Source organism: Lagopus muta, chromosome Z (assembly GCF_023343835.1).
Source record: "Lagopus muta isolate bLagMut1 chromosome Z, bLagMut1 primary, whole genome shotgun sequence".
Classification (NCBI taxonomy): domain Eukaryota; kingdom Metazoa; phylum Chordata; class Aves; order Galliformes; family Phasianidae; genus Lagopus; species Lagopus muta.
The window spans coordinates 50,965,175-50,990,796 of record NC_064472.1 but is presented as its reverse complement, the minus strand read 5'-3'; the positions used below and the strand labels follow the sequence as shown (position 1 = coordinate 50,990,796).

Genomic DNA, 25,622 nt, shown 5'->3' with positions numbered 1-25,622 from the left:
GCAGAGAAGGACCTGGGGGTCCTGATGGACGAGAGACTGAATATGAGCCAGCAGTGCGCTCTGGCAGCTCGAAAGGCAAATGGGATCCTGGGCTCCATCAGGAGAGGGGTGGCCAGCAGGGACAGGGAGGTGATTGTCCCTCTCTACTCGGCTCTTGTGAGGCCCCATCTGGAGTACTGTGTGCAGGTGTGGAGCCCTCAGTACAAGAAAGACATAGAGATTTTGGAAAGGGTCCAGAGGAGGGCAACTAAGATGATCAGGGGGCTGGAGCACCTCCCCTATGAGGACAGGCTGAGGGAGTTGGGCTTGTTCAGCCTGGAGAAGAGAAGGCTGCGGGGTGACCTCATTGCAGCCTATCAATACCTGAAGGGAACCTACACCCAGGAGGGGAGTAAACTCTTCAAAAGGGCTGACGACAGCAGGACTAGGGGAAATGGTTTTAAGTTGAAGGAGGGAAGATTTAGGTTAGATGTTAGGGGGAAGTTCTTTACTAGGAGAGTGGTTAGGCCCTGGAACGGGCTGCCCAGGGAGGTTGTGGATGCCCCGTCCTTGGACGTGTTTAAGGCCAGGTTGGACGGGGTCCTGGGCAACCTGATCTGAATGTGTATGTTTGGTGGCCCTGCTAGGCAGGGGGGTTGGAACTACATGATCCTTGGGGTCCCTTCCAACCCGGGTGATTCTGTGTGTGACATAAAAGTTACTGTGTCTAACCAAATACACCTAGATTTTTATACTTCTGTGTTTTTGCAGAAGAATCTGCCAAATCCTTCTGTAGTAAAGCTATTCTTTGAGAGTTACTGGACAAACAAGTAGGAGACTAAAAAACTGTAGGCAAACACCAAATATTTCAAAGAATTAAAAAAAAAAAACCTACCCTAACAAACTATTCCATACTTATTTCTCAAGATAAAAGAAGTACTTAAAATGAAAGCATGGCATGGGCTACATGCATTATTGACCTAGTCACCAATTTGGGCTTCATCCTTTCTGTGTAGGTGTGAAAGATTCCCTACTCCACATTAGTATGTCTTTCGCTAAGATCAGTGGACAACTTGAACTGTAAAATTAGTTTTTATTATTCTACTGTATTTTAATGAGTTTTATTATCATATTTGGGATTGTGTTGACAAACACAGGATAACTCCATCAGCCTCATATAACTTCATGTTTAAAACACATTTTGTTTTCATTGGATTTCATATGATTATTTAAGATTATCACACAAGAATGTATGTATTTGAATGATGAAATATTAAGTAGATGACTGAAAAACTACTCAGCTTTTTTGTTTGTTTGTTTGTTTGTTTGGATCTACACAATTCTCAGTTTCATTAGAAGAAAATCTGCTTTCATATATACATGGCTAGAACAAAGACATTTTAATAAGGTATAATTTTCCAGTGGATTTCATTGAGAATATTTATTTTCTAATTTTTTGTCAAAGTCAACTTTAGCTGCAGCTCAACAATTAATCTATGTATTCACTTTCTAAGTATTCTTACCATTCCTTTTGACTTGTTGCTGATCACTTGCATATGTCAATTGTTCTTTTTATAAAAACCAAACATCTGCTTTCAATTTTATTTTTGTATCTAAAGTTTTATGTAAGCATTAACCAATTCATTGGAAATTGAGTTCACATATAAATGTGGACTAACAAAGCTGCTACAGACTTACATTTTCATTAATCTTTCTGTTATGGGCTTACTGGGAAAGCTCAGAAAACCACGACACAACTAGTAAAAAAATATTTTTTCATCAGAAGTATTCAATGTAATTAATTGTAAATCCACACCTCTGTTCCTGTGCAAGCAATCTAGATTTTGGCATTCAGACATATACCACATACACCCCATACACCTCACAATCCCCAAACCCATAACTCTGCAAATTATGTCAGTGACAGTGTAGCTCTGAAAATTGTTCTGTCTGCAAATGATCGTGAGATTTTACCAGAGACAAGTGAATATGAAACATGTAGATATCAGAATGGAGACAGGCGCACTAAAATAAGCAACTTTGAATGCAAATTGCCAGCTTCTTTAAAGGTACTTTACTGCTCATCAGTGGTAAACATTTGTGAATGTATTTGTTTTCCTATGTTCTAAGATCAGTAAAAATCTACAGCAGTTATGTTAAATATACTTCATATCTACTGAAATGATAATCTATGGGCAAGTATATTTAATTGCTGTTTAGAGAATAAAACAGGTAGGACTTGCTTTGTACCTTGAGAAATAGTTTTTGTTTCTGCACTATTGCTGTTCTTTTTCACAAGAGCAAGTAGAACAGCGATACTAGATAAAAAAAAGAAGGAAATGATTAAGTGGTTTCAGAAGAGTTCATAAAATTTTTTTTAAAGACTTAACATGTGGAAAGAATGGAAGATTTATGACTGGTCTAGACGCTGACTATTTAATTCCCACTTCTGAGAAAGTTAAGAATGAGTAAGGCATATGCCTCTGAGAACACACTAGCTACATTCAAATCTTTTGAGGACCTTTTAAGTGAGACATTTATTTAAATGTTTGTCTTCGAATATTTGTACAGTTCTGCTCTCCCTATCCAAGAAGTCAACTATCTTTAGTGTGCTTCGTTGCAATCAGCAGGGCTAGGCTCTCAAATAAAGTCAAGAAGAGAAAATGAATCTTTATTAAATATTATTTAATTTCTTTGGTAAATGATCATTCTACTCTAGATTAGACATATTAAGGAATCTGGCTTCATGATGAAACAGGAATCAACCCATATGCCCCTGAACATTTTGTAATTGAGGCAGCTCAGTGGATCCCAAGAACAGCTGGCTATCTTTTCTTGAAATTGTGTGGTAAGGTTCCTAATTTCAGTGTAGGTTGTTTGAATCCTATGTAACGTTGAATTTCTTGAATAAATGGTGTGGTTCAAATAACAGTCTGCCCTTTGTTATTGAATCTGATTTGGTTTAGTCTTCATTTCTATTGATTTAAATATTTACTACAGTACATACAGAGAAATGTGATGTTTTCTCTATGGACATCCAAATGCCATTATTACTCTGAGTACAAGATGATTGAAGTCTCATCGTGATTTGTTTTTCCAAATTTATTTGAATGAATGAGTGTCTTCAATCTTCTGAAATTTCAAAATGTAGCCTTTAGCATTTTTCACCAGATTCACATACCAGCAATTTAGTTTTTATGTCCATGTAGGATGATCATTCTACATCCTTTCTCTTCTTCAGCTCCACAGAAATTCAAAGCCAGAAATATATTTTTCACAATGAGAACCAAATGCCGCAAGAGTCAAAATCTGGCTTATACAGCTAATTTTGGAAAAAAAATTCTAGCCCTACTCGTAAGAGCAAGAGTGAGCCTCCATCTCTTCTGTTTGAGAAGTCTGAGTTGTCTGCTGCAAGGCAACCCTGGTTTGTAAGACAGTAACAAACATTCTCAAATTTGATAGTGCAGAAAAAACATTTCTCCTGAATCTTCACAGAAGTGTTACACATTCTTCCTGTTTGTCATATCTAGGAGCTGTGTTCCTGTGTGTGGTTAGAAGGTGTTATGTTTTTTTGTTGATGATATATCTTTTCCCTAGTCTGGGTCCTATCTGGACAGTGCTAAATTCAGTAAGGGATCTTATTATCTCATTAAAATTCATTGACGGAATATGTAGAGCTAGATCTGATATATTAAAGATAAGAACATCTTGGGGCATCTGCTTTCCTCTTTCCTTCCAATTAGCCTAATTATTGTGACACTATAAAGACTCCTGCATAACAGAAAATTGTAAACATTTTCTTAATTTATAAACAGTTCTTATTTAATTCCAAGTTATGCATATCAATACACGTCACTATTACTATAACTATTCTTTTCCAAAGTTTTTGTCAAAACTAAAAGCTTTCCTAATAGAAAAAAAAGAAGGAAAAACTTAAGCACACCATCAGTTTAAAAGTAAATTACAGTGACACCGTAAACAAATATTAGGTTTGCTGTCCACATACTTACTTGTGACCCATCTCATGGGCAATGGTAAAAGCAAGATTCAGACCATTGTCCTCTGCAATAATACATTTTCGTTTTTCACTGCACATTCCACTCAGATATGCTATACCTAGGAAACATAATCACCATATTCAATTATTTTAATTATTAATAAACATCTATATTAAGGCATTACAACCTGAAGCAGGTCTGAAATCTCACTGTGGTCAGAGCAATCAAATTATATATACAGGTAATTGAAAAACAAACAGATAGCTTTTGAGTTACAACAGCTGATGATAGCACAAAAATAAATAAAATGTATTTAAAAAATCACAAACAACAGCAGGATTAGCCGACAGTAATACAACCTGATTGTATAGACTGCAGTGTGTAGAAAATGTTTTGTTTACAAGCATTACTTTAATAAAACATGACAGAAAACAAGTATGGATATTGATGTGTAAAATAGTTAGAGAAAAACAGGAACTGGTATTTTCTCTAACAGATTATGAAGTAAGGATGCAAAACACAGAACATCGCACCTAAATTATCACTGTTAAGTATCAACATAATGTAGAATGTTCACTTAGAACTGCAAAATAATCAGATGCCGAAGAACTAGTAAAATTCATACACACTTAAAGTTTATGTATTTATTTATTGTACTAACATTTAAGTTTTCAAGAAGTGGAAGTCTAAAACAGAATTTTGAATATATGTTCTATTTCTAAAAACTACAGTCTATAATTTTAAAAGCTTGATCAACATGAAGCTTAATTTGTGTAATACGTAATGGTCATTTTTCTCAGGCCATAAATACATTTAGTGGGAACTCACTGTCATTTTCATTGCTTGAAGTTTCAGGGAAAAGAATCAAAATCCTGTTTCAAGTGTTTGGCCTGCTTCTTGGGAACATCCTTGTGATGGAATGGTGTCTTCACGATTAACGTGTTGCTGGGTGTTTGTACATAAACGTCAAGCTTGAAATGTTTGACAGTGTTTGAAATTTAGTCATAATTAGTATTCTAAGTTAATAAAATGAAAGTCATTCTTCTTATAATCCAAGTAATTAAATTAATCAGTATTTAAACACTGCCCTTCATCCACAATGTGAAATTTGAGTAGTGCCTCCAACACAAATCTTGCAGTGGTGTTCTCAGTTGAGCTGACTAGAGGTTTTTGGACAAAGTGCTCCTATGACAAAAGTGCTGTTGAGGTTTGGCCAAAACAATCACAAATTAGCTTTGAATGCAGCAGAATAGTTCAGCTTTTACTATATCTTTCCAAAGAAAGTAGAAAAAAATGAAATAGGGGTAAAAGAAATTTCGTCTGCAAAAAATAGCAAAACATGATCAAAGGGGAAAAAAAAAAAGTTCTTCAAGCAATGTCTCATGCTAAGTATAGATATAATTTCTATTATATCTACTGAAAGTAATGGAAGTAGTAACACTAATTTGTAATGCAGTATTTTGAGTGCTGTGCTCCAGCAGCTGAAACAAAAACAAGAGATAATTCCAAGACCATCTTGTGCCTCATAGCCACACAATTATGTTTTCTTTCAAGTTTTAATTAGCAAACAGAAAAAGAACTGTTTTTAATGTTACAGCAAACAGAAAAAGAACTGTTTTTAATGTTACAACTCTAAGTAGTAGAGATGATAACATCTGAAGAAGCATATAGCAGGGCTCTAACTTCAGCCAACACCAATTAAAACAAAATTGTAAAATTATTATCCTTAAACAAAATCCAGTGCTTGATATTAAATAGTTGTGACCATTCTTGTTACTACAGTGCATCCTGTTGAGAAACACATTTCTCACTGACAATAGTTATACTCAGCTGGATAAAACTTATTTGTTGGAACATGAGAGCTATTCCAAAAGTAATGCCTCCTATTTGATAATGTTGGCCCACAACATCAGAGTTGGATGATGGTGGTATGGCAGTAGAGGCTGAACTTTCTCACCAATATCCCATTACATTTTGATGCTATGTGACAGATGACAGCAGAGGGACACTGACAACTTTGCATCTGACATGAAAGTCTGGATAAAGCAAAGGTGTGTCACTGAATTCCTCCATGTGGAAAAAATGGCACCCACTGACATTCATCGACATTTGATGAACATTTATGGAGAACAAACAGTGAATGTGAAAGCAGTGATGTGCTGGGTGGTGCATTTCAGCAGTGATGACAGCTACAGTGGTTCACTTCCTTCTGTGCAGAATTTACTAGCACGGAATGCAGGCTTTTGTTATCACTGGTGAAAACTCAGATCTAATAGTAGTGACTACTTTGAGTATTTTTTTTGTGGCTAAGAATTTGCTCTATTAATCAGTGTTATTGTGCTCTTTGTATCTGTTGTAATTTCCATTACAATAAATACAAGGCATTGCTTTCAGAGCACCTTATATATATGTGAAGAGAATTCCCAAATAAAAATCTGTTTGATGCTTACCAGTTTCTTACAGGGAAAAGAAGTCCCCTACTGTTTTTTTGGGCTCCTAAGAGGGACGGTCCAAGAACATTACCTGTATCTTCCCATACAACAACGTGTACTCTCACTTGCTATCCACTGCCTTGCCTGTCCTAAAAGCAGAATTTATTCTCAAAGAACAATATACACTGCAATATTTTTTCTGCAGAAGCAGTAGTATGTTCTAATAAGCATTTTCAACAATACCAAAAATATATGACCAAGACAGTTTGCATATATGACAATCTTTGAAAGAAAGTGATTACACTCGATCCTTTTAGATGCAACGTATGAAATAGAAGACCTGCATTTCATTTAGATTGAATTAGATTTTAGATCCTAGAAATTTCCAAAAACATCAAGTGCAAGGCATGTTTTACGACTTTGCCCTTCTAAGAGACATCAGCTTTATACACGAAAGCCACATCAAACAGCAGCTACTAGATGTAAATCAGTGAAATAGTAACTGTGAACTGGTTTCATGTCTTGTTGCTGGTTAACAATTGCAAGTGCAGAAAGAAAGAAACTGACTTCAGCAAGTAGCTGATCTTGTTTATTTGTCTCTAGGTAAAAGAAAGAATTTCTTCTTTAAATATATGAATGTTCACTGTAGCTTCCTGTGGCTTATTAACACAGCTGGAAATGCTCCAAGGTTAAATACACAAGGAAAAAAAAGAAAAAGAAGAAGAAGAAATAAAGAACAATTGCTCCTTTGTCAAGATTAAACTACTCCCAGTGAACTCCAAGGCTCAAAGGACAGCACAGTTTCAAGTTAAAACATTCAATATTCAAAAAGCATTGGCTAAAAAGCCAACATCATCTCACTCACAATTTAAGGAAAGAAACTGTTGTCTACCCATTAAGAAAGCTGTGCTCTGCAGTAGAAAAAAAGTACTGCCTGGAGACACACCACATATAAAATATCAAAGTTACCTCAGTGTAAGTAATTCTGTATTTATTTTTCATGCTAATTCAGAATATATAGAATATCTATTAAGAAAATAAGCTTTGCAGTTGTGCCCTAGAAGAATTATACAAGTGACTGTGTTTTCTTTTCAAATGTGTAAAGATGTGAATAAAACAAATGTTGCTTCAAAGAACTGCCATACAAATCACATTACTAAGTATCTAAACAAATTCATCGATTCATGTACTCATTCATGGATTGCTGTAGCAGAAATTCATTACCTATAAAAAAGCCTACTGTTAGTGTTACCCAAAGGAATGAAAGTACCGTAGTAAAAAAAAAAACATAATCATTTTAAGAAATAAGCAGACAAATACAAACATTGCTCTTTCTTACAGCAGTCATACAACATGCAAACATGACTGATTTATGTCCACATTTGTAGTGATGCATTTTTAAAGGGAAGAGAATTATTACTATTTCCAGCTGTAAAGTGATTCAGTGAATTTAGTATACTAAAAGTCTAAATGTTTCATATTTCTTATTTATATATCCTTCACTCTAAACTTCCTTGGTTTCACAACACATTCAAGTTGCTTGTTTCTTGACATTGGATACATGCTCCTTTCAAGTCTCTTTTCTCGTAATTGCTCAAAATAAAACTGATCTTAAATTCTGTTGAAAGAGAAAGATATCCTTCCATGTACTACCAGTTAACTCCATTGATATCACCTGTACATACTCTCGTGCTACTTTACAGCTCTTCTGTTTTGGAAACTGTAATTTTCTGCCCATCATTTTTTTTTTTTTCCTCCAAATTTTAAGTCATTAACAATTCATTAAAAATATAGAACAAAGCTCACATAAAAAATTCTCTGTATTAAGGGAAGAACGATAGGGAATCATCCCTTCATCCTTTCTTTTACTGACTGAGTTCAAATTCTACCTGAATTTCCAGTCTATATAGATTCAAAATTTTATAAAATACAAATACATACATTGTTTCCAACCCTTGAAAATACAAGCTGAAAGGACTGAAAAAGGCATATATTTGAATAGAACAATATATTTTTAAAAAGTTTTATTTCAATTTGAAAGCCTTTTATACAGAATGAGTATGTAGTATTCTGAGGAATTTAGATATAGTATGTTCCTTGCCATGATAGCTATCAACCAATGAAAGCTGTCATATTTGACCAAGATGAAATGCAGCTAAATCAAATAGACTCCTTGTATCATCTTCATTTTCACCTTGGTAAAATACCATAGATAACAATTACGATTGAATACACACTAAACATATTTACAAGCAATTGAATCATAGCCACTCAGGTTGGAAAAGACCTTAAAAATCATCAAGTCCAATCACAACCCAACCATACTACCCTACCTAACAACAGTCCCCTAAATCATGTCCCTGAGTACCACATCCAAACAGTTTTTAAACACATCCAGGGATGGTGACTCAACCATCTCCCTGGAGAGCCTATTCCAGTGCTTAATAACCCTCTCTGTAAGAAGGTTTTCCTGATATCCAACCTAAACTTACCCTGGCAAAACTTGAGGCCATTTCCCCTTGTCGTGTCACCTGTCACCAGTGAGAAGAGACCAGCCCTGCTCTCGCTGCAATCACCTTTCAGGTATTGGAAGAGAACAAGAAGGTCTGCTCTCAGACTCCGTTTCCCCAGACTGAACAGCCGCAATTCCTTCAGTGTCTTCTCATAGGGCATATTCTCCAAACCCTTCACAAGCCTTGTAGCCCTTCTTTAGACCTGCTCCAGCAGCTCAATGTCCTTTCTCTATTGAGGTGCCCAAAACTGAACACAGTACTCAAGGTGAGGTCTCACCAGTGCCGAGTACAGGGGCAGGATGACTTCCCTAGTCCTGCTCACCACACCATTTCTGATACACGCCAGGATGCCATTGGCCTTCTTGGCCACGTAGGCACACTGCTGGCTCATATTCAGCTGACTGTCCATCAGTACACCAAGGTCCCTTTCTGTCAGGCAGCTTTCTAGCCACTCCTCCCCAAGCCTGTAGGGTTGCCTGGGATTGCTGTGACCAAAATGCAGGACCCGACACTTAGCCCTATTGAAACTCATACAGTTAACATTGGCCCATTGATCCAGTACATCCAGGTCCCTCTGTAGTGCCTTTCTCCCCTCAGACAGATCAACACTCCCTCCCAACTTGGCGTTGTCTACAAACTTATTGAGGGTGCATTCAATCCCCTCACCAAGATCATTAATAAGGATGTTAAATAGAAGTGGCCCAAGTACCAAGCCTTGGGGGACACCACTCATGATTGGTCGCCCACTGGATTTAAATCCACTGACCATAACTCCTTGGGCCCAGCCATCCAGCCAGTTTTTCACCCAGCAGAGCATACACCCATCCAAACTGTGGGCAGCCAGCTTCTCCACAAGAATGTTGTGGAGGACAGTGTCAAAGGCTTTACTGAAGTCCATTTGGACTACATCGACAGTCTTACCTTCATCCACTAAGCAGGTCACTTTGTCATAGAACAAGATCAGGTTTGTCAAACAAACCATTTTTACCATTTGTAAACCCATGCTGACTGGGCCTGATCCCCTTGTTGATCTTTAATTGATCAATGATGGCTCCCAAGATTATCCATTCCATAACCTTCCTGGGCACTGAGGTGTGACTGATACTACTGCAGCTACAAGGATCATCTTTCCAGCCCTTTCTGAAGATGGGCATCACATTTGCCAGTCTCCAGTCTTCTGGGACATCCCCAGTTAGCCAGGACTGCTGATGAACGATGGAGAGTGGCTTGGCAACCACACCCAGCAACTCCCTCAGCACTCTAGGGTGCAATCCATCTGGCCCCATGGGCCTGTGAGCATCCAGCTTTCAGAGCAGGTCCAAAACTATCTCATCATGGATCATGCATGGCCTATTCTGTTTCCCATCCCTATCTACCAGTGCAGGGGGCTTTGTGCCCAGGGAGTAATAATTCTTACTATTAAAAACTGAGGCAAAGAAAGCATTAAGTACCTCAGCCTTATGCTGATCCTTAGTTCACCAAGTTGCCCTTGGCATTCAAAAAGGGATGGAGATTCTTCCTAGCCTTCCTCCTGCTGCTGATATATTTATAGAAATATTTATTGTTGTTCTTGAATTTAGTGGCCAAATTCAGTTCTAGCTGGGCTTTAGCTTTTCTGATTTTCTCCCTGCACAGCTTCACTACGTACCGTACTACGTCAGTAGTGAACAGAAAATATGAATAACTCTTAGCCCTTCTGAAAGTGCCATGGAGCAATACACTGCACAGGGCAAGACTTTAGTTTGAATTATCAACAATGCACAAATCTAGTAAACCTCTGCAATACATAGATAATGTCATGCTTTAATTACATTTGGCTTTTGATTCAAACACAAACATTTCTCATTTGAACTGGAAAATCAATTGGACTGTAAATATAAATAACAGCATTTATCTGGACTTGATACTAAAAAATGTTTTTGTTTTTGTTTTTTGCAGGTCAGATGCTTTTCTTAAGAAAAAAATTTCCACGGAGTTGACACTTAAAAATATTAATTAGCTCTGAACAGAGACACAAATATTGAAACTTGCAGGAAAAAAAGAGTGCTGTCATTCATCTGTGAATCAGCAGCCCTTAAACATGGCAGCAATCACACCAACTTATTCAACAGGCAGGAATCTCAAATGCAAACAGAGAAGTCTATAAATCCATTCTTTTTACAGTGAGAGACAGTGATGATAACTATATCTATACACTTGTGTGTGTGTGCATGTGCGTGTATATTTATACTCACGCAAGATATTAGAAGAAACAACAGCATCAAAATAAATCAACTTCTGCTGCATTTTGTGCAAATATAACTTAAGTTTTAATCACCTGTTTTGTTTGTTTATAACTTAGGCAAACCATAGAAAAAGCAATATATCCAGAAAAATACTGTCAATACCTATCAGATATGTGATTTTATGCTTCACAGTAGTCCACAAAGCCTACTTAAACAAACTTCTGCACAGCCCGTGGAAAGCATATGCCTAACAGGTATAAGTAAATTCTAATGCATACAGTTTTAAGACCTTAGATATTGAATCTTCTTAACAGTCCATACATGTTTAACATGTCATTATACAGATGGCAGAACTGCTGGAACTTACTTGTTATCTTCTAAAATGCAAACACAAAGAAAACATAAGATAACTACTAATTCTTAAGATGAGTAGCTAACCCACCGCCATTTCTCAAAGGTCTTATTGAAATAAAATTGTGCTCAACATCGGTCAATAGCAAATACTTATGGAGGTAATACAAAAACAAGACAAGTAAGTTAGCTTTCCAAATTCCCAGCTCTCCCAGGCCACTCCCAGCCTTTGAAGATACATCCTATAGGGACTCCTTAAGCTAATGGCTGCACGCAATGTTCTCTTTAACAGCCTGCAAAGCAGCCAGCAAAGCACTTACTCTCTGAACTTGGTTGTTCCCTCTTAATCTGTGTTAGAGTTTTGGTCCAAAACATGCCATGGCAAGTAGCTCCAATACATAATTACATATTATATTTTTCTCTTTATAAATACTTCATCGGACATATTCTATCTCAAATGCAGCGGACTATTATTTTTTTTTCTAAGACATCTGTGCCTTCATAGATCTCTGCCAGGTTTCTCAACGACAAACTGAGAAGTTTTAGGATATTCAGCCTTTCTGCAAGTGGATGCAAACAACATCTTTTTTATCTTTTTTTTTTTTTTTGTCCCATAGTCCTCTGCAAAGCTTACCTATTCCTGTTTTACTACATTCTTTGTGATAGAAGTGGAACACAGATTTAAAAAGGAACAACATTATGTTTTCCTAAGGTTCTCTATTCTTTCTTACTCAGTTCTATCAGTGATCCTACACAACTGCATAGTGAGCTGACATTTCCTAAGAGATAATTCTCTGATCCCTTTCCTGAGTTGTACTAAAGTTCTCATGTACAGTCCAGACAGCTTATTTAGAGAAATCCATGGACCACCAGGAACTCACACTCATTACCCCACTAACAGGATGCTATGACAGGTGCAAAAAATCAGGCAAGGCAGGCAGATAATCAGCATGATTGTGCAAGCATCTCCTCATGGAACTGAAAAGCAAGAAAGAAGTTCACAAGCAGTGGAAGAAGGAACACATGCCTTGGAAACAATACACGAATTCTGCCTGGGGTTGCAGGAATGGGATTAGGAAAGCCATTGCATGGCCAGAACTGAAACTTCCACAGGTATGCTGGATGAAAAAAGAGAATCAAAGAAAATGAAATCCTGAGCAAGATAAGTCAGGTGATCTATTAATGATTGACATGAAAAAAAAAACTGAGGTATTCAGCAACTCTTCCGCTTCAGTTTTCACTGAAGTCTTCACAAATCTCTGCTATCCCTAAAGACCAAGACAGGGCTGAACTGAATGAAATACAATCCACTGTAGGAGACTCATAGAATCACAGAATGGCTTAGATTGGAAGGAACCACAAATTTCATTCAGTTCTAACACCTGTGCATGGGAAGGGTAGCTACACACTGGATCAGGTTACCCGTATCCCCATCTAGCCTAGCTTTGAATACCTACAGTGATGGGGAATCCACAGATTCTCCAGGGTCCTTACGCCAGTGCCTCACAACCCTCTGAGTAAAGCGCTTCTTTCTAACATCTAATCTAAATTTCCCCTTTTTTATTTTAAGCCGTTCCCCTCCTGCTATCACTGTACGCCATGTCAAAAGCCCTCCCTTCTACTTATAAGCTTTTCTCAAGTACTGAAGGGTCACAATGAGGTCTCCCTAAAGCCTTCTCTTCTCCAAGCTAAACAAGCTCAACTCCTTCAGTGTGTCAGAAGAGACATTCCAAAGAGAGCACACCCCCTGTGATAAATGAGAAAGGAGAACTGGCTATAGCAGACACAGAGAAAAATGAGCTACTCAACCAGTTCTTTGCCTCAAACTTCATTAGCAGCCAGCATTCTCATTTTTCTCACATCCCTGAAACTCAGAGCCCTGAACCTCCATGTAGAAACAGGAAAGCAAAATCCCCCTCACTATAAGAACAGATCAAGTCCAAGACTGCATCATGAGACTAAATGGGTAAAAGTATATAGGACTGGATGATATGCATCTCAGGGTCCTGAAAGAACTGGCTCATGCAGTTGCCAAGCCATTCTCCACCATATCTGAAAAGTCATGGCTGTCAAGCAAAGTCCCCAGTGACTAGAAAATGGGAAACATCACTCCCATTTTCAAGAAGAAGGGTCAGAGAACTAAAGGCTATTGAGACCCACATCTGTGCCTGGGAAGATCATGGAATAGATTCTCATAGAAAACATTCTGGGGCACGTGAGGGATGAGTGGGTGATCTGAGACAGTCTGATACAATCATCACAGCTTCACAAAGGGCGGATCAAGTCTGATCAATCTGATGGCCTTCTATGATGGAGTGATAATATCAGTGGACAAAAGGAGGACAACTGGTGTGATTTACCTGACTTTTCCAAGGTTTTCAACATGGCCTTGCACTACAATCTCTAAATTGGATAAATATGGGTTCAAAGGGTCGACTATTCAGTAGATAAGGAATTTGTTGGGAAGTCTGCAGCCAGAAGGTTATAGTAAACAGCTTTATGTCAAGGTGGAGGCCATTGAGGGGTGGTGCTCCGAGCAGTCTGTCCTGAGATCAGTACTTTTTAATGAGATCAGTACTTTTTAATGTCAGTAACACAGATGATGGGATTACGTACACTCTTAGCAAGTTTGCCGATGACTCTGAGTTTCGCAGTTGATGCAATGGAAGGAAGGGATCCCATTCAGAGGGGCCTTGACAAACCTAATGAGGTTCAAAAAGTCTGAGTGAAGAGGTTTTCTCTTGACCACCATGTCTATTACTGATCTAATTTTAAACCTCAAGCTCTCCAACTGGTCATGGCTGTTTCTCAGAAGGAACTCTTCACAACCTACCCACTTCTTAACATACAAGAAAACTACTTCACCCCTTTTGCCCTGCCTTCTAAAAAGCTTGTCACCCTCAATCATAGTATTTCCATCATGTGATTCATCCCACCATGTTCCCATGATAGCAATTCTGTTTCTAACTGCATCATCTCCTTCTGCTTATTTCCCATGCTGTATGCATTGGTGTAGAGACACTTCACCTGGACTATCAACCACAGTTTTTTCATAGAGGAGCCCTCCCAGATTCTTCTGGGATGAATCTGATGTTTTTTCCTGCTGCTTCCTAAAGTGACAATGTGCTCTTCTGTGTCACCGAGCAGTACATCCAGTTCCCTCATGAAATCTAGTTTAATGCTTTGGCTATCAGCCCAGACAGCATGCTGCCCAGGACACTCTTGCTGTTCAAGATCATAGTACCCAAAACCCTGAGCATGACATTACCTACACATGCGTTCATTTAAGTAATTTGTTCTCCTGCCTAGGTACCAGCCTCCAACCTGGAGGCTGGAGGAAAAAACTGCCTGCACTCCTGATTCATTCAACATCTTCTTTAGCGACTTGAAGTCTTTTTTAATATTTTGTAATTTCTTTGTTGCAGCCTCCTGTGACCAAGCTTGAAAGATCAGAAGTGGAAAGTAGATTTTTAGCTTTATCACATCTGGTAGCCTCTTCTTGATGTCCTTAGTTTGGGCTTCAGCAGGCAGCAAACCACTCTAGACAGATTATCTAGTTGGCAAATAGGTGCCACAGTGCCCTCAGCAGAAAGTCCTCAATTACAACGACCCTTTGTCTTTTTTTGGCAACCCTGATCTGACACAGGTCCTTCACTGGATCATCTGAACATGGTTGTCTCTTCCTGGTTTTGTACCCTTATCCGCATCCTCTTCTCTTTCTATCTGAAGAGCTTTGTATCTCTTTGATGGTTAGAGGGACCTCAGGAGCAAGGAGGAAGCTCCTCCTTCTGCTCTTAGCAGAGATGAGGGCCCATTCACCCACACCCTGAATGTTTTTGCTGTCTTCTCAAGGTTGGAAGCTTACTTAACTTTTTCCTCTTGAAATCTGAGGAATCTGAATATATAGGAGTCCACAGGAATTGATGACGTGCATCCCAGGGTATTGATGGAGGTTGAAACTACAAAACCACTTTCCACTACATTTGAGAAGTCATGGCAGTAATGTCAAGTCTCTAATGACTGGGAAAAAAAAGAGAAAAAAAAAAAAAAAAAAGAGGGTATCACAGGTATTTTTTACCCTTTTAAGAAGAGTAAAAATTAAGACCCTGGAGACTATAGCTCTACTTCAGCCCCCAGCAAGATCGTGAAGCAAATCCTGCTAGAAGCCATGTTCAAACATATGGAGGCCAACTGAGTGATTAGAGACACACAACACATCTTTGCCAAGGGCAAATCATGCCAAATCCATCTGATGGCCTGCAATGATAGGGATTACATTAGGGAATAAGAGAAGGAAACAATAATTCTCTGCAAACCTTTTTACACAATGTCCCTTAATATTCTTGTGTCTGAACTGAAAAGATATGGATTCAGCAGATGTTGTACAAAGTTGGATAAGAAATCTGTTGGATAGCTACATCCAAAGGTTTATAGAGAATGGCCCAATGTTCAAAAGGAAACCAACCATAAGAGGCATCTATTAAGGCTCTGCATGAGAGCCAGTATTATTCAGGACCTTCATTAATTATATAAATGATGGACCGGAATTCAAGTTTTAGACAGCAAGCTGAGTGTCTAATGTTTTTGATTCACCCAGAGAGACCTGGACAGGCTGAAAATACAGGCCCAAGTGAACCTCATGAAGTACAACAAGCACAAGTGAAAGGTACTCCACATCAGTCAGAGTATCCCCAATATCAATACAAACCAGACATCAGTTTGATTTAGAGCAGCACTGCAGAGAAGGATTTGAGGACACTGGTAAAATAAATAAGCCAACAGTATGCTCTTGCAGCCCAGAAAGCAAATTGTATCCTGTGCTGCATAAAAAGATTTACCAGCAGGTTAAAGGCAGTGACTGTCTCCCTCTCTTACATCTTCATGAGATCCTACTAGGAGATCTTACCACAGCTTTTCAGTATTTAAAAGGATCTTACATGATCCTTACATCTTACAGGATATACAATGAAAAACTGTTTACCAAAGGCTGTAATGAGAGGACTAGGGATAATGGTTTCAAATTGAAAGACACTAGATTTAGATTAGGTCTACATATTTTTTACAGCAGTGGTGGCTAGGCACCAGTGCAGGTCGCCCAAAAAGGCTGTGGATGCCCCATCCTTAGAAGCGTTCAAGTAAAATGGACGAGGATTTGGGCAGCCTGATCTAGGCTAGGGAGCAAGCTGGCTGGATTGATTACCAGAGCTTTGAACTAGATTTGATGGAGTAAGGGAGAGGAGTTCGTTGTGACAGGGAAGGGCATGGTAATGCTGCCTTTTTACTAAACTGTGGGGAAAAGCCTCTCAGTTGTCCAACTGAATCCTCTGAGGATTCCTCAGAGAAGATAATACTGCCAGTAACCCAGCTTAAACCTTCTTTCATTCCTCTAGAGATACCTGCACCCTCTGCTTCTCTAAAGTGGCTGTATACCAATGCACACAGCATGGGAAATAAACAGGAAGAATTAGAGATTTATGTGCAGTCAGAGGGCCATGATCTCACTGTGATAACTGAGACATGGTGGAACAACTCATATGGCTGGAATGCTGTCACAGATGGCTATATCCTCTTTAGGAAAGACGGATTGGTAAGGCAAGGCGGTGGAACTGCTCTTTATGTGAGAGAGCAACTAGAATGTTCCACTTGGAGGGGAATGATGAACAAGTGGAGAGCTTTTGGCTAAGAATTAAGAGGTGAAATAACATAGGTGAAACTTTTGTGGGTGTGTACTACAGGCCAGCTGATCAGGAAAAGGAAGTGGTTGTTTTTACTAACAAGGAAGCACAGGTCAGGGATGTGATGGCTGGGGGAAGCTTGGGATGTAGATCATAAGATGGTAGAATTCAAGATCTTGAGTGGAAGAAGTAAAGCAGTAACTAGAATTACTGCCCTGGACTTCAGGAAAGTCAACTTTTTCGAAGACCTCTTTGGACATGTTCCATGAGCTAGAGTGTTAGAAAGTAAGGTGGCCCATGAGAGCAGGTTGGTGCTTAAACATCACTTATTCTAATCTCAAGATAGGTACATCCATAAGAGTCAAAAATTGGGAAATGGTGGCAAGAGGCCTGCATGGATGAGTAAGGAACTCATGGATAAACTAAAAGGAAAGAAAAATGTCCATGAAATGTGGAGAAAGAGCCTGTCCACCCAGGGAGAATATAGGAACGTTGTCAGAACATACGGGGATGCAATAAGGAAGGCTAAGGCCCACCTGGAGTTAAACCTTGCAAAGGAGGTAAAGGATAACAAGATAAGTTTTTTTAAAGTATGTCAACAGCAAAAGGAAGACTAAGGAAACTGTGTGTCCCCTACTAAATAACGTGGGAGCCTTGGTAACATGGGACTCCGAGAAGGCAAAGATTCTATATAATTTTTCTTCAGCACTTAATGCTAAGACTAGCCCTCAGAAATCCCAGACCCTGAAATTAACAGAGTCTGAGTAAAGGAAGACTGGATGACTTTCCATTGGTCAAGGAGGAGCTGGTTAGAGAGCACATAGCCAAAATCAACACACACAAATCTACAGGCCCTGATGGTATGCATCCATATGTGCTGAGAGAACTGGCAGAGGTGATTACTGAACCATACTCTGTTATCTTTGAAGGGTCCTGGCAAATGGGAGAGATGCCTGAAAACAGGAGGATAACCAATGCCACTCCAGTCTTCAAAAAGGCAAGAGGGAAGATCTATGAAACTACAAACCAGCCTCATCTCCATCCCTGGAAAGGTGATGGAACAACTTCTGGTTGTCACCTCCAAATAACTGGAATAGAAAAAAGGTAAAAGGAATAGTTAACATGGATTCACCAAGGGGAAATTATGCCTGACCAACCTGATAGCCTTCTGTGATGTCATCACAGGCTGGGTAGATGTAGGGAAAGCAGTGAATGTTGTGTACCTTGACTTCAGCAAGGCATTTGACACTGTCTCCCACTGCGTTCTTGTTATTAAGCTTAGAAAATGTGGGATAGATGAGCAGACAGTGAAGTGGATTGAGAACTGGCTGACTGGCAGAGCTCAGAGGGTTGTCATCAGAGACACAGAGTCTGGTTGGAGTAGTTATACCTCCAGAACCAGGAGGCAGCACTGGGTCTGGTCTTGTTCAACAACTTCATCCATGATCTGGATGAAGGGATAGAGTCAACCCAGGTTTGCTGATGGTACAAAGCTCTGCTGCCATTCAATAAGACTTGGACAAACTGGAGAGTTGGGCAAGCAGGAAATGATGAGGTTTAAGAAGAGCAAGTGTAGAGTGTTGCACCTGGGGAGTAACAACTGCATGCATCAGTACAGGTTAGGGGATGACCTGCTGGAGGGCAGCTTTGCAGAGAAGGACCTGGAGGTCCTGGTGGACAAGAGGTTGGCCATGAGCCAGAGGTGTGCCCTTGTGGCCAAGAAGGCCAGCTGTATCCTGGGGTTCATTAAAAAGAGCGTAGCTGGCAGATTGAGGGAAGTTATCCTCCCTCTCTACTCTGTCCTAGTGAGACCACATTTAGAGTACTGTGTCCAGGTCTGGGATCCCTAGTTCAAAAGGATAGGTATCTCCTAGAAGGAGTCCAGCAGAGGGCCACAAAGATGATGAAGGGCCTGGAACATATCCCATGTGAGGATAGGCTGAGTAACCTAGGTCTGTTCAGCCTGGAGAAAAGAAGAACTGAGGGGGGATTTGATAAATGTTTATAAATATCTAAAGAGAGGTGGGAGGCAAATGGGTGAGGCCAGGCTCTTTTTGGTGATGTGCAGCAATTGGAAAAGGAGTAATGGCCTAAAACTTGAACAAAAGATGTTCTGTACTAGCATGTGGAAGAACATCTTTATGGTAAGGGTGACAGAGCGCTGGAATAGGTTTCACAGAGTGGTTGTGGAGTCTCCTTCCATGGAGATATTCAAGAACCATCTGCATGCCTACCTGTGCGACCTATAGTGGGGTACCTTGTTTCATAGGGGGTTTGGACTTTATTTCTTGAAGTCCCTTCCGACTCCTGCAATTCTGTGATTCTGTAAGGGGTCCCTCCTCCTGGTACAACCCCCTCCTGGCAGGGGCTTATACTAATTATTATACTAACTAATACTTAGTACTAACTAACTAATTATACTAACTATTCTATGATTCTAAGATTTTCACATGTATATGTAAAGTCCTTAGTTTTTTCTTACTAAGCTTTACTTTTTATGTAGCAATATTTGACTTAGTTTGCTCTTCCTCTGCTATTTCAGTGTCATAACAAACTTCTACAGTTCTTTCAGTCAGCTTTATATTGGAGTATCCAGATAGAACGATTCAAATTATCCAAAAAGATTTTCAATCCATACCATTCAAAAAATCTTATGACACCAGGCAGCCTCAAACTCCAGGATATCTCCTTCTGATATCAAAGCTAAAAAATAATTCCCATTTTACCTTTTAACCAAGATACAAACAAAAAAAATTCTAAAATAGTTAAAGGAAAATTTTAGAACATCAGGACATTTTACCATAGTCACTGAGTGCAGACGGCATACTTTTAAAACCTGAGTTTCTTTTTTTCTCAAAGATAACACTGAAATAGAAGATTTCCACATAGATACAAGTGTAAACAGAGAAGAAAAATAATCAAAACGAAACTGCAATATGAGAAAAGGAATGAAAAGGAAAAGCATAGAATAAAAAAGAGACACTCAGCTTTCCCTCCTTCACATTTGAGTGCATTGTTGTACCTGTACACCAGAAACAGAAAACTTGGTTGCATTTTGTATTACTTAAATCAAAGTTGAACAGGTCCTAAGCCATTCTGTTTAGAGCAAATTGGGAGAAATCTCTTAATATGGATTAATGCCTTTCATATCCTCTAACTATTAGCACAAAAAATAAATGAATGAAATGCTTACTTAATTCAACCTTCTAAGACTCTGAATTAGTTTGATTCATTATCCAAACTTCCTCATAGCATGATTTCAATCAACAATTTTTCCATAGGTTTGTTTCACATAGGTTTGTTTCACATGGCATAGAAAATTACTAATAGTATTGATTACATTTAAAGGCTTAAATTTTGGATAGGAGAAGAAAAGTCTGTTTTTAAGACATACACAAAAAATACTTTAAATGTTTTTAAATTACAAAGGTAAATTATAAGAGTACCTCATGAAAGCTTCATGGAACTCAGTCGTACACAATTAAATAATATTTGACTTTGAAAGGAGACAACTTCTTTGGCAACAAAACTGAATAGAGCTTTCCAAAGTATCCAAATCAGAATCTTGTTAATTATAAAGCCAGGTTGCAAACTGAACACCAGTGGTTTCAGAACAGTTCTCACAGAATATTTTCATAAATAAATGTATCTTCAGGATATGCTGTTCACAAATCATAGAATCATAACATCACAGAATAGCCCTGAGTTGGAAGGGACCCAAAAGCATCACCAAGTCCAACTGCTGGCACTTCACAGGAAAACCCAAAAATCAAAACATATTTCTAAGAGAGTTGCACAAATACTTCAGTAGGCTTGATGCAATGACCACTTCCCTGGGGAGCCTACTCTAGAGCCTGACCAAATTCTCAGTCAAGAACCTTTTCCTAATATCCCACATAGACTTACCTGACTTAGCTTCTTGCCATTCCCTCTTTCAGAACCATTGTGCTCATGTAAACTACAAACAACCCTTGATACAACAGTAAGAGTAACCACAGTTAAGATCAAAGGAGACTTCCCAAATTTTAGAACAGTGAGAGGGAAGACAAATAAGATTATTCTTTATGGAAGACAGTTTACAGATGCAAGTGATCAAATTATTGAGTTGAACCTCAGAACTCAGAACCTTCTCTGATCAATATATACTTGGGAAAGCAATGTACAGTATACCATCCTCTCTGCCCAAACCAGATCTCACGTCATAGCAATTTAAATGAATTACTGTCAGGGATCATATGTAACATGTTATGGTATACAAACAGGATTGTTTTAATGTATGTAGAAGGATATACAGGATACACATGATATACAGGATATACATATTATATTAATTAAATAAGATTAACTGATTGAAAAAATCAATAAATTGAGCTGGAGAAAATGATTATCAGTCCTACGTAACTCCTTCTAAAACATGTTTTAAGAAATAAAATGTCTGGTACATGGGTACACATACCTTATGTGGTTAAAATCTGATGACTAATATGTGGCACTGGTCTATGAATTGAATATGTAATTATTTTTTTTTTTTTATTTTAATTTTAATGTTGCAATATTACTTAAAAAGGAGAAGTAGGAGTCGCAGACTCAAAATCATATTCAAATGGAGAAATCTTAGCCAAAAAGGGAAGCAAAATTTCAGGTTACCAAAAAAACCAGAGTAAGATATAATAAATCAATGCCTGACTACTTCCGAACATTAAGAAACACAAACTGGCCTCATTTTCTAAAGATGATCTTTTCTAATAATTCGTTACAGAGTTGCTAGTACCAACTGTTTAAATTATATTTTTTTAGCATAAGCACAATTTTAAAAATATCTTTATATAAATAACATAAAGAATGGCTTAGTTGATTCAAATATCTGGAACACATAAAAAACCATTTCATTTTAAAGTAAGTATTAAAAAAGCTTCACTGGGGAACCTGGTTCTAGGAAATAGGAAATATATTTCACAAAACAGTTTGCTTAAAAAAGTGATTATATGAATATTTCAGATTTCCTGGGGTGCCATGTACTGTATCAGTATTTTAAAAGGCTCACTGCTTCCCAAGATCAGTTTTGAGATATTCTGTATTTTCTAAATGGAAATTTTCCATAATTTCTTAAACCTTAAAATAAATGCTCACCTTGAAACTTGAGGTTCTGTGTCACTTCAAGATCAAATGTTTTCTGTAATTTGCCAAAGAATGAATAAATATTTATTGCCCTCCTATTTCAGTACCAATATGGTGTATATTTTTTAAATTATGTCTCCTACTGTACTTCTAAGAAAATCAGACGTTTCACCCATAAGAAACGAAAATGAATTGATATTATGCTGTAAAGTAAGATGATCCAATTAATTGTCAACTCTCCTTCTATTGCTATGGAGTGCAACTTCACAGATTTTAAAATACTGTAAGCCAATACCTCTGTACACTTGAGTCAAAATGTATTAGCATCGTAGAGCAAAATATATAATGGAGGTAATTAAAAATTATGTTACTCCATCCAAGTAGTAGAAATATTCATGCAGGTGCTTATCTCTCTTCTTGCCTCCCTGACATGTAGGTTTCAATTCTCACATTCGTAAAATGTGCAGCTGCTCAAGTTGCCCCCATGTTCTGTACCTCTATGAACACTGCAACACCTTTGACTTCATCTCTTGTCTCATTCCATTCCATCAAACTACTGGGATTTTTTTCAGAACGTGCTTCTAGGACTTGTGTAACGTCAATGTCTGCTCCCTATTTGATCTAGTCATAGTACATTACCAGTGCTTTCCCTGCTTTTACATAGATTCCAGACTGACATCCTACCCTATTAATCTGATTTTCTTATAGTTTGATTTCTGGTATTTTCTTCCACTTATCTTGTTACCATTCTCTTTTCAACAAGCAGATGCAAAATCTTTTACGACAGTTTCAATTCTAATACATCTTCAGTCCTGCTTTTATTTCCACTAAAAATGAGTAAAACAAAACTTTCTTGCTTTCTTTTGCAATTTATTATACCCTTTGTAGTAACATATAACTGTTCCTTGATGATTAGTATGTCAGCATAGTAATACATTTCCTATGAGACACAGAAATTCATGCATCATTAGTAATAAGCTACATAGTCTCTCTTATTTTAAAAAACTTTTCAAAAATACAGTGGACTTTTTCAGTTAAAAAGACTAAACAAGGAGGGCTATTCTGTTCAAACATTACTTTGCAAACATTTCTTTACACTAAACATTTATCAAGACTAAGAACAAGACTCATGGAAGAAATGGCTGGCTAGTGACAAAACAGTCTAATTTCACAGGTAGGTATTTTTTCTGTCTTAAATATGTACAGCTTGATACTAAACATTATTTTCTCATTTTGAAAACTTAATTGCATTCACTGTGTATGCAATGAAAGCATTTCAAAATTATTTCAAATTAACACAGAGTATCTATCAGTATTACTGCATACAAAAAAGGTAACTGATTATCAATGCTCTGTTTCTGACAGTTGCCAACTCATGCAAATTTAATATGAATGTATGTCATATTTCATCTAAATATCTTCCAAATAAAAACAAGCACTGAAAGAAAACTACTTTAGTGTTACATTCCTGGAGAAAATGAAATCATGAAAAATATTTTTAAAAGCTCACAGCTCCTTGGGTTGCGTCAGTTTTTCAACATTCTGGATTTATAAAATGACAAATAACACACCTTCCTGTTAAATTCAGAAAGGGTCATTAGATCACTCATCATTTTTTTCTTCAAGTCTAGTTAGCTAAAACTGGACATGTAGATTTTCTGCTGGTAAAAGAATTTCTCAGCCAGCAGAGACTTGAGTTTAAAAATGTCATGCTCGCATTTGTCCCCTGGCTGAGTCTCACAGCCCTTCTATTGCCCTGACATAAGCATGTTTTGCACACCATGGTATACTGCTGTGATGTTTCATTCATATTTCATGACCTTTTAATCTGGAACTTATACAATTTATACAACTGAAGGATCCCTATGCAAAGTGATGCACACTATAAGACAACTTCAAATTACTAATTCAATTACTAATTACAAATTCAAATTAATAACTAGTTTGCTATTTCCTTTTGTTTTAACACAGAACAAACAGGCCCTATATAACAGAATCACAGAATTGTGGGGGTTGGAAGGGATCTCCAGAGATCATCAAGTCCAACCCCCCTGCCAAAGCAGGTTCCCTACAGCAGGTCACACAGGTAGGCATCCAGGCAGGTCTTGAACATCTCCAGAGAAGGAGACTCCACCACCTCCCTGGGCAGCCTGTTCCAGTGCTCCGTCACCTCACTGTAAAGAAGTTCTTGTGCACATTGGTGCAGAACTTCCTATGCTGCAGCTTATGTCCATTTCCCCTTGTCCTGTCTCCACTCACCACTGAAAAGAGGCTGTCCTCACCACTATGGCCCCCACACCTCAGATATTTATAGACCTGGATCAGGTCCCCTCTCAGTCGTCTTTTCTCAAGGCTGAACAGACCCAGTTCACTCAGCCTTTCTTCATAGAAGAGATGCTCCAGGCCCTTCACCATCTTTGTGGCCCTCCGCTGGACTCTTTCCAAGAGATCCCTGTCTTTTTTGTACTGGGGAGCCCAGAACTGGACTGTTTTTCTAAACACACATATTATATAACATTACAGTTCTTTATGTATATGCATTGAGAAGTCCCTTTAAGATAATTTATAATACCTCAGGGAAGTTGAGATTAAGTATAAAAAATAATACTAACTAGGTACAAAAAATAAACTAGAGATGAAGTACTATAATCCGCAGAAAAGGACATTTTCACAGAATGGATATGCTTACGTGAGAAATACCAAAAAACTATCGTGGTATTGTGGCATGTTACAGGACCACTTACTGAGGTCAAGAGGTAAATTCAGCAGCTAAGCACCAACTTGACACTGCTGAGATTTCAACATACGTCAAGAACAAACACAGCAGGTATCTTACACAAGAAAGAGCACAACTGAGTGTATTTCAAGTGTAATGTGCAACGAGAACTAAACATGTCTCTGAATAATTGTAATAATTAATATTAAAATGTTAATAAAACTCTCAGTGCTATTTTATGATAACTGCTTCTGAAAAAGTTGATTTATTTATTAACTGCTCTACGATTACAGCATCAATTTCTAATTTACCCTGTATGCTTTTTTAATTTTTCAATGTTAAAAACAACTGCAAATGCCAATACTATCAAAAGACACACAGAATTATCCTGCATGTCAAATGGTAACATGCTAGACTGCTTCATTTTCAAAAATGGATATTCTTTGAAAATGCTCAGAGGCTAATTTAATTCAATACAGGTTTCATAGATTTTTTCAACTCCATCTAAAAATTTGCTCATAAGTTTCTCTTTAAACTTTCTAGCATACCAAAACAAAAACCTGCTATTTCCTAATACAGATTACTAAAACGTAGTTACTTAGAAAGCCCTGAGTG

At 38.0% G+C, this 25,622-nt stretch overlaps 1 protein-coding gene across 2 annotated transcripts in view; it reads right to left on the bottom strand.

Moving 5' to 3' along the window:
* The window catches only part of ADAMTS19 (ADAM metallopeptidase with thrombospondin type 1 motif 19), a 159,657-nt gene that overhangs the window by 74,463 nt on the left and 59,572 nt on the right, over positions 1 to 25,622 (bottom strand). For both annotated transcript variants that reach the window (XM_048931929.1, XM_048931930.1), the window contains exon 8: positions 3,990 to 4,095. In XM_048931929.1, the coding sequence (XP_048787886.1) occupies positions 3,990 to 4,095 (106 nt within the window). The remainder of the gene's footprint in view (positions 1 to 3,989; positions 4,096 to 25,622) is intronic.